This window comes from Patella vulgata, chromosome 9 (assembly GCF_932274485.2).
Source record: "Patella vulgata chromosome 9, xgPatVulg1.2, whole genome shotgun sequence".
NCBI lineage: Eukaryota > Metazoa > Mollusca > Gastropoda > Patellidae > Patella > Patella vulgata.
Genome location: NC_065887.2, coordinates 28,786,642 through 28,797,023, shown reverse-complemented (window position 1 = coordinate 28,797,023; position 10,382 = coordinate 28,786,642). Strand labels below are relative to the sequence as shown.

The 10,382-nt window shown below is 37.8% G+C and overlaps 1 protein-coding gene across 1 annotated transcript; it reads left to right on the top strand.

Moving 5' to 3' along the window:
* The first annotated feature begins 1,287 nt into the window (after positions 1 to 1,287).
* On the top strand, positions 1,288 to 7,090 carry LOC126832172 (uncharacterized). Its single transcript, XM_050562879.2, has 3 exons — positions 1,288 to 4,182; positions 5,640 to 5,939; positions 6,703 to 7,090. The coding sequence occupies exons 1-3, from the start codon at positions 2,478 to 2,480 to the stop codon at positions 7,020 to 7,022; spliced, it is 2,325 nt and encodes a 774-aa protein (XP_050418836.1). The 5' UTR covers positions 1,288 to 2,477; the 3' UTR covers positions 7,023 to 7,090.
* The last annotated feature ends 3,292 nt before the right edge of the window (positions 7,091 to 10,382 follow it).

Below are 10,382 nucleotides of genomic sequence, written 5' to 3'. Positions count from 1 at the left end.
TTCATTTTTATTTCAAGAATTCGCTTGTGGGAGGAAAGCGGATTACCTGGAGAACACCCACGAGGTTGGACAAGTGAATCGAAACCACGCCAGTTGATTCAATGACAGATCTTATGGTACAACGCGCTAACCATTCGGCCATCCAACCCCCCCATCTCAATATGGATTCACAATAATATATTTCAATGAATGTCCCATTAAACGCATGGTAATTTCCTAAAGATCTCACAATATTCAAAGAAACTGGTCAGAACTTTTCAACTAATACTTTATTGTTGGGGTATAGGGTGTCATCATAAATATTCCAAATAGAGTATGCACCTCAACTTATTGAACAGTTCAGTCGGTTTTCTTTAAAATTGATAATATTCAAAGAAAGATACTATGTCTTATCAAACCCATGCGTTTTATCCCACATAAATGGATGGATCTGTGTATAACGTGTCCGCTCACTAACCAATTTCAACGTCACTGCCGCTTTTCAGTTGTACAGGACAGAGGGACTGGCGACCAGTTATTCGGATAGTACATGAAAAAAAGAGAGAAAAAATGGGGTTTAACGTCCACTCGACACAAACTAGATCATTTCGGGACTAACACATGGTTCAATTCTATTTCAATAATTCGCTTGTGCGTAGGGGTCTTTATCAGTGGGAGGAAACCGGAGGAGCCTGAGAAAGTAAACGAGGTTGGACAGGCGACCCCTATTCCTTGTCACGTACAACCGGGGAATCAAAACCATGCCAGTTGACTCAGTGACATAAATTATGATACAGCGCGCACGTGCATGCTAACCATTCGGCCATCCAACACCCCATAGAATGAGATACCATGTACACGTTGGTGTGCACGTTAACGAAGGTTGTGATTCGAGGAAATCTCACTTTTAGCACACTGTACGGCGTAGAGTCGCCTTCATTAGCTCGATTATAGCAGAAAGATTGTACGTTAAACCCCTTTTCCACATAAAAGTCAACAGGAGATAAACTCCTTTAACTTTTAAAACAATTGACTGAGTACTCCTTTAACGTGTTTATATTAAAATATAAGCGAGTTATCACCACTCTTTTGGTTTATTTATTTACTTAACTGATTTGCAAGGCTACATTATCTTTTAATAGAAATAAATTTCAACTACCTAGCAATTATATTGTCCACCCACAGTGAGAATTGCGATCTTTATCTGTACTTATAATCTTATCTTCTTACATAACATCAATAGATGCCCGGTTAGTTCGAGTCTTAAGACTCTTTCGCAACACAACACTTCCGTTCATAAATATTCTTCTACACTTTGCTCCGCCAATTTATTTGCTGTTTATGGGTTCAAGTGAGCGTTTGATGCTACCAAGTACAATAAAGAACGACCTTTGATATGCAGGCTTGTTGAATGGCAAAGATATAGCTGAGAGATCGTATAACTTTTGTGTTAACAGCCCTGTGTTTGATACTTGATTCCATCATGCAGCGCTGGATATATTCAGAGAAGTCATCTTTTTAAAAGAGTAAAGCCCGGAATTGAGTTAATTAATTGTGCCACTTAATAAGGATAAATATTTCCGGAATTTCAATTTTTAATTTGCCTGACTAAATAGTTTAGGTTATATAACGCCTTATCAACTTTGATCGTTACTGGGTTTTGGACTTTTTCTTTAGATGAATGTGTTTCAAACGTGTCTGATCTCGTTCTTTAATAAGCCATTAATACAGCTCTTAGTGTACTGGGAAGAATGTGAGAAACGAAAGAGAACGTGACATTAGTATATTTATTTTTAAAGAGAATAACTAATATAATGTGTAAAGGAATATAAAACGATATTATATAAAGTTATTATATTATATTAAAAGAAAGTGCAGAAACGAAGGATGAAAGTTTGATGTGAGTGATTTATTTGGACCGAGGATTCGTTTGTTGGTTTAATTATATACGGAATTAAGACAGGATCTTATAGAAAATCATACAATATATGCATATGTGGAGATTTTGTTTCATTTACTGCAAAGTGTGTGGGTTTTTTTATTGAAATTTATACAATGAAAAAAGGTTTATTATTTAAAAGTAAAAGATGCTACAGAATAATATTTTTTCTGTCGAATCATTAATGTGGAAAGTTTGATTAGAACAATGTGTGCCTTATTTAATTAAAAATATTTTACAGAATAAAATAAGATTTTTATAGAATAATTATCGGTTTATCTTAATAATACAGAATGCCTTTGTAATATCATTCAGGAAACTGGTTATAAACTAAATGTACTTAAGCAAACGTCATATAATCAGCCACTTATGAATATATGAATGACATAGCCATTGACATTATTGTGTTAATATATCGGCTGATAAGCTCTACATGAGGTGATGTTTATTCGCCACATGGTTCTGAAGGCGGTCTACTGAGGAAATATGTTTGGATGTGATCTTTTGTGAAAGCTGGGTGTAATTAATTTGCGCAGCTGAAGAGAAAAAATAAAATAAAATGGAAAGTTTGTGGAAATTGTTCAATGTTTGCTTTCTTTGTTGCTTTGTGTTATCAACGGCTGTGTTCGGTCAGGTTAAAAAGACCGCCCCAGATATGTTGCCAATTAAGATTGACGAAGCCAGCGTCATGTCGTCCATGCTGCTAGTTGTGGATAAAAAATTTGACACTCTAAGCACTCGGATTACTTCCTTAGAACAGGCGGTGAACAATCTACAATTTTATAGTTTAAGACAATTTAAAATAATAAACACGAATTTACAGAGTGTGAACAGTTTTATACACGGAGTTCATGGACAGATGACCCAGCTCGACAGTGACAGTCGTGCCGTTAAGATCGCTTTAGATATCTTGGATCAAGACATGACAGACTACACCGAAAGTAACAAGGAGTATTTAGAAGATTTAAGCAAAACTATGACTCAGATTGACAGTTCGTTACATGATAAAACAAACGATATAAAACAAAGCTTAAGTATTATGGAAGAAAATATTGTGAACAAAATCATATCAAAATTAATTCCAAATGTTACAACGACGCAACAACCGATCACTACTCCAACTCCGACCGATATACCATGTCAAGTTAACATAACTCATTTAGAAAATCACATTGATAGACGTTTTGTGGAGCTTAAACTATACACCCAACTACAGATTGCTTCTAATATAAACAACATCAGCAGCATCTTTTCAATCGCGGAAGCCAAACAAGAACTTTATAAACATACGCTTGACAATAGAAAAAATCCCACTGTTAATAAATTGGATTCTCTTCCGGAAGAAAATTTTATTCGAGATGGCGAGAGGAAATTAGAATGCAGTTTAATAGAAAATGAAAAACTTTTTAACGCCCTCTCAAACATGACTGCTAACATCGTGCAAGCTGTTAGTTATTTTCGGCATACAGGCAGTCTCTTTGAAGCTATAATTACTAACACGGACTCCATAGCCGTAGATCAAACACAGATTCGACAGGAATTAACAGAATTAAAAGCAGGGCTACAAGGTCAAAATTTCACCGACTCCGGACTCTTCAACGATAACGAGCATAAACCAAGCATTAAAGTTAATCATACAAACAACGAAATGTGTTCTTTATCGTTTAAAGAAATGCAGGATGCCATAGTCAAGTCCAGAAACGAAACCAAATTTCTCGATGTGGTGGCTCGCTTAGTGCTAAATACTTCAGTTTCATTAAGTAACACTTTAGTGGGTCTTCAAGATGAGGTTTTCCGGTTAAACGAAATTGGGATTAAATTGTCGGAAGCTAATGTTAACAAAGTAACTTACGACCCGACAAGAATTTTACAAGATATTTTAAATCACACTAAGTTGACCCATAATATTGCTCGAATTATTGCATCAAACACTGGGTGGATGCCACATACATTTCATCGGGTTGGAGCAGTTGGTGAGCAATTAAATAAAAGTTTAGAAATTACACAAAATCTTTATGGTGATTTCTCAAATGTATTTGACATTCAGATGGGTTCAAAAAGGGGGAAGGAACATAATAAAGCCCAAACGGTAATGGAGAGTGCACTTAATCACCGAGCCCAGACAGCCTCTCGTGAATATGATATACTTCGTGAGGATAATGTGACAAGTTTACCATCAAGCCCTTTGCTAAATTTAATTTTCGATACGAATAAAGAGTTAAAACGGATAATGCCAGCGTTAACAAGACTTATAGCTGAACCAGGTAAACGCACGATATTCTGCATTATAAATATTTACATTTAATTATTTACATTTAACGAATGTATTGCTTCAATTTCTCATGTATTTGTTAGATGGAATAGACTGGGATTTAAAGTCTCGCCAGTATAATACTTCGGTCATTTTGAGACTAGCATAAAATGGATTATTTCTTTTCTATTGTTATGTGCAATGATAGGTGGATAATTTGGCCCGGGCTGTGGCTTTTCATCCTTCTCTTTTTGAAATTCCATCTTTTAAGAGGTTTTTTTCTCTCTGCACGCCAATGTATACGCTGGCACACCTTTGTTTTTCGTTCCATTCGAAGACTGGGCACACTGTTCTTATTAGCCCCGGAGGCTAATTGTTTATTACTCGTGAAGTCGGATAACTAATACCGTTTGTTTTATTTTATTTAATGGTATCCATTTAGTGCAAGTAACTCCCTCTTCTAAAATTGGTAGCCACGGCGGCTCAGTAAGTCACTGGCTCACAAACCTGAAGGTCCCGTGTTCGATCCCTGCGTTGGCCGAAAAAACTCATCGAGTAATTCCGGCGTGACCCCCTTGCCAGTGGTATAGGGCGGAGGGCCTGGCAAGGGACATGGTATAGTCGTTCGGATTGGACGAAAACCGAGGTCTCGTGTAGACATTGTCGTGCGCATATAAGAACCCTTAACAGTTGGAATTCGATATAAGAAGAGCAAGACGAGCAAAATTGCCCTCATAGCACACTGCATAGCCTATACCCGTCTTCATTAACCCAGTCGGTGCTGAACAGTAGGGCGCTAAACCCCATTTCGTTTCATCTAAAATCAAACTCCAAACTTTCGCTTCAGTTAGCTGGGGTGAGGATGGTTTAGCCGTGCCGAGAGTGGACAAAAACGTGCAGCGTAGGTAAACAATAAAATTCAGTGGGGATTAGTGTCTTACTTTATTACCCAGTGGCGGAAATTTTGCCCCGAGGGCGGCGCTACGACCTACTTTTAGTCAAAAATCTCTTCGGTGCTGCCAATGGTATATAGTTGTCATCATTGGTCGACATTTGGGGCCAACATATTTTTTAAATAAAAATACTTTTGGTTGTGTATAGTCTTAAACACTAGCAACCTTCATCTGGCGTGCTGAGACTTTAAATTGTATAATTTTATTTTGGTTAGTTTCGGTTTGCTTCAGTATCGGACTTTGTCTCAAAATATTTACCATGATGTGTTATAGCAACTAATACTTCGTTTTGTTTTGTTTCCCTTCATGTTCAAGTTGACAATTGAACACACCAGCAGTGAGGACGGTAGGCTACTGTATATATGCGCATTGGTTGGATTTTTCGTCCAGATTAATTTGGTCGAAATTACGCCGTTGATTTAATTCTTATTACTGAAAGCAGGAAAACCTTCGTTGCTAATGGTGATGTTTTCACTCTTTATAAAGTTATCGCCTTTGTTTTTTTTTATCTTTTCAGAACCTCTATTTACACTTATAAACGGCCAAGCTGAAAACGAAGGGCGACTTGAAGTTTATCATAAGGGTCAGTGGGGTACATTATGTGGACATAATCTAGATAATGCCGAAGCCTCGATTATATGCAGGAGTCTGGGATATTTTGGAGGAGTAGCTGCGGAAAAGGGTTCCTTTGGACCTGGAAAAGGTGGCTTCTGGGGCTATAACAAAACCTGCATTAGAAATCAACGTTGCCCTGTTGTTAACGAGAGAATAGAATTCGCACACTGCAAACATGCAAATGATCTTGGTATCGTTTGTGGTAAGTTTTATATTAACCTGTTTCTTGGCAAAAATTAAACATATTTTACTAGTATCAATATAACTGTCATCGTATGGTGAGTTTAACGTGGAATTGAAAGTTAATATAAATACAATTTTTGATAAATTAAATTTTTCTGAGATGCAAATATTTGCTGAATAATTATTTGGTAAGATACTTTTTTGGGGGGTTTGATAAAATTATGATGACTAGATTTGCGATTTATAATCCATGGTGTGCAGACTATAGTTCTAAACAGGAATCCTGTGAGTTAATGGGAGTGGTTGCTCACAGTTTGGCCCGGGGTGAAGGTGATATATTCTAGTTTGGTCACTAAATCAGACCGAGGTTGCATATCGGAGGCGGGGGTGGGGTCAAAATGTTTCCAATTGCGTCCTACAGCTTTTAAGTGGACCATAACTATGTTCTAATTTAAATATTCTATTCACCAATTTGTCGAGTTGTGCTTATGATCGAAAATCTTATAAATCCACAGCCTAAAAGACTATCTAAGGTCATCAAAGTGTCGTCTATTAAGTATTGTTTACCTGAGATGTGAGAAATTGTTTAAGCATTGTAATTCCTTTGCCCCACCATGTTAAATGTCTTTATATTTTCTCTCTCCCCACCCCGTCTAATAATAGTGTATATGCCAGCTCGAAAGGTTAAAAGTAATTTCCTCAATTCTTTTATTGTGAATCTTCAGATTCATTTATGGCGAGTTTCCAGGAAATACTTTAGCTATTGGTTTATTGTGTTTCAGATCACATGATGAGACTTATAGATATGGATGGATTTATTTCTCGCAGTAGAGGCCGATTGCAACTCTACCACAAGGGAAGATGGCGGCCTATTTGTTCACGGGGATGGAAGGAAAGTGAAGTTCGAACGACTTGTAGACAATTAGGTTATCGAGATGGGCGATTGATTAATGGTGGTGAAGTGAAGCGAGGCAATGATAATCTATTTGTATCTAACGTTATATGTGAAAAAGAGGCGAATATTTTGCATTCGTGTAATTCAAGATCCTGGACTATGAGTAAATGTAACGGATATCTACCAGTGGCTTTATATTGTCAATAGCCAATACTAGTTCACTTGAGCCAAAAATAAGATGTTTAAGTATACAATAAAGAGATAATTTTGTTTAATTCATTTTAAATTCACGACTGTTAAAGGGGCATTAGGTGAGATTAAATAAGGAGTTGACAGTTCTCGCTATACTAATTAAAAAATAGATAATCAAAATAGAAAATGTTGACAATTTCAGCAAATTGCTTCAATCTTAACCAATATATTAACGATTCAATCTTCGGCTAGACACGATCATATAATTAACAAAGTCTCAATTATCCATTTTTACGTCAAATTATCCATCACAAAATGTATTCAAATCCATTACAAATCGCAGGCTAACGATGGCATCGAAAGTTGATTATGGCCTGGATCAGTTAATTAATGCCTTATTAATAATTTAGGTAACATTTCAGGTCTAAAGAAAGACCTGCAACAGGCAGATTTAGCTCTTGCATAATGCACGTTTAATTTTATTTCAAATCCACGCAACAAAACACCAAACCCATAATGGTTTATTCATGGCGTAAACGGGACACATTTTAAAGATGGGCACACGTTGATTAAAATAAATAGAAAACAAAATGGGGTAGCTGCTGTTTTCGGTATCAGTGTGCGGTGATATAAAACAGTAAGCAACATTTAATCTAAACAAACATGTGTTTATTCTTTTCTCGTTTGCCCACACAGTAATTTACCGCATCCGATTATAGGACTATTCAGCATCATGTGCGGCGATAAAAACAGTAAACAACGTTTAGCTAAACAATAAGCGCTAACAAACATGTTGGTTTGTCTTTTATAAACGGACCAGTATTATGTGTCTTGATAATAAACAGTCAACAACACTTTAGCAAAAAAATAAACATGTTTGTTCATCATCTATCGTTTGTTTACCATGGGCGTATATATCGATTTTGTTTTGAGAGTATTTGGCAAAAATGAGACCGACTGATTGACAGACCCCTAGTACGGTCTCGCAGCCACGTGTTGAGCACCGCTGGTGCGAGCTTTCTTGGAGGGTCGGGTGCATGCTCCCTGGGGAAATTCTTGAATTTAATTTCCCTGAAATGCCATTTCCTAGACTTTGGGGGAAGTTTTTACAGAATTCTGATGGTCAGAAAACATTTATAGCATGAGTAAAATTGAGTGCTACGCGTGGGATTTCATGTTATTTATTAAGAATTTTGCAAGAACGTACAAAGTACCGTGAATCTGTGACAGCTTATGAACATGATAATAATTAGATCATTTACACGGATCTATACTAAGCCAAATTAAAAACTTGACACTCGGGATTTTTGGGACTAGATTTTTAATATTTGGTTTAAGGCAACTATTTTAGTGTTATGTTGTGCACAGACGACCTTGACATCAACAGAAAGCAAGAATACGTCTCGCCGAAAGTCCTTGACATTGGTAACGTTCGTGATGTCACAGTACCCCCCAAAATGAAATTCACAGACTTTGAGAACAATCGGAATAAAGTGTTTAGTAACGGTTGTGGCCTCCTGTAGCGTCTCGTACTGCCACACAACGTCTTCTCATGGATCTCAGAACATTAGTAAACACTACCCGAGGAAGACGTCGCCACTGCTCAGCAAGAGCATGTTGAAGGTCCTGCAACGTCAGTGGTGGATTCACTTGCTGACGAACACGTCGACCCAGTTCATCCCAGATGTGTTCAACAGGATTAAGGTCGGGGCTAAGCGACGGCCAATCCAGGACTTGGACACCGGCATTTCTTAAAAAAATCTGGGTAGCAATTGCTGTATGTGGTCGAGCATTGTCTTGTTGAAACGTTAGTCCAGGCCCATGTCTCTGCATAAACGGAAGAAGGACAGGTTGCAAAATCTGATCCCTGTACTGGACAGCATTTAAGTTCCCTTGGACAACAACAAGAGGAAAACGTCCATATGCACAAAAAGAACCCCAAACCATGACGTTGCCGCCACCAAATCGGTCAACTTCTCTGACGCATACTTGAGCGTAACGTTCACCTCGTCTGCGGTACACTCGGGCCCTGCCATCGGCAAATCTCAAAGTGAATCGAGATTCGTCACTAAAGACAACCGAATTCCACTGTCTTTGAGTAAATCTCATGTGTCTTGTGGCCCACACACGTCGGTTACGGCGATGAAGAGGTGTCAATTTGTCCATTATAGGGCCTCCGAGCTCGAAGACCAGCAGCCTGCAAGCGATTTCGAACAGTTTGTGCAGTTACCCTTCCACCAAACATCTCTCTACTTGTGGAGGTTGCAGTGACAAATCTGTTTCTAAGATGAAGTAATCGTATTGCTTGATCTTCCTGGAGTGACGTCACACGTGGCGCTCCCGCCTTTGGGCGGTCGGCAATAGTTCCAGTTTGAAGCACTCTCATTCTAAGATTAATTATTGTCTGGCGTGAACAATTAAAGGCTCTTGCAACAGTGACCATATAGCACATAGCACGTAGACGTTCTATACATTTGAAAGGCTCGGCATTTTCTAACAAAGATGAAAATAACAATTTTAATTTGTTTTTCCAGTTCAAGTTACGTGTGCGTGTTCAGTTTAAGCAAACTTGCATCGATTGACCTCACGAGTTTGTGTTTGCACGTGTTTTTCAGGTTTTTCATCTTTATATGCTCAAAAGTCACGTGATCCACGTGACTTTACAATTTTATGAAATTAAAGGCTTCTTACTACTTACTATCGTTAGAAACACTTTAAAATTTATTTGACTTACCGGAAAAAAAAATTTGTTGAAATTCATCAGTGTCAAGTTTTTAATTTGGCTGAGTATATATCTTCGATTATATTGTAGTAAATACATTACCTAACCCCTTAGTCAAGTTTGACCACGGATCGGAGATTTTGTCAAGTTCGATCGTGTCCGTCAGCTCACGCTCACATGCAAGAGTCAATAGAGACATTTGACAAGGGTAATTTTTCCCTTCCATATCACTTATCCGTATCGTCACGTGATACGTTGCGTCAATGTAGTTTTAGAGTTTGGCAGATTTTCGCGCCGCGTAGATATGAGTAGCAGTTTGGCAGATTTTTGCGCCGCGTAAGTATGATTTGCAAGGTACCACCTCAAAAAAATTTAGGTTGAAGATCAACAAGCATGCAGACAGCCAGCAAAAATATAAAAATTCCGAGAAAAACTCATAAAAATTTCAGTCTTTATCGTGGTTAAAATCACATCAAATATACACCTTCGTGTTCTATGATACACATAGATTCATAAAAGAAGCTATGGCACAACATTTCAGGGTCTAAAAGTAGCAAAAAAGGCGGTAAAAAGACGACGATGTTAAACGGACCTTTTCCGTATGACTTTGATCATCGATCGATGGTTCCGCTTATGCCATGAAAGACGACCAT

Bases quoted from the DNA above. Each gene is read 5' to 3' on its own strand.
- LOC126832172 (XM_050562879.2), top strand. From the start codon at position 2,478: ATGGAAAGTTTGTGGAAATTGTTCAATGTTTGCTTTCTTTGTTGCTTT. The intron at 4,183-5,639 runs GTAAACGCACGA...TTATCTTTTCAG, and splicing joins AAGACTTATAGCTGAACCAG to AACCTCTATTTACACTTATA. The intron at 5,940-6,702 runs GTAAGTTTTATA...ATTGTGTTTCAG, and splicing joins TGATCTTGGTATCGTTTGTG to ATCACATGATGAGACTTATA.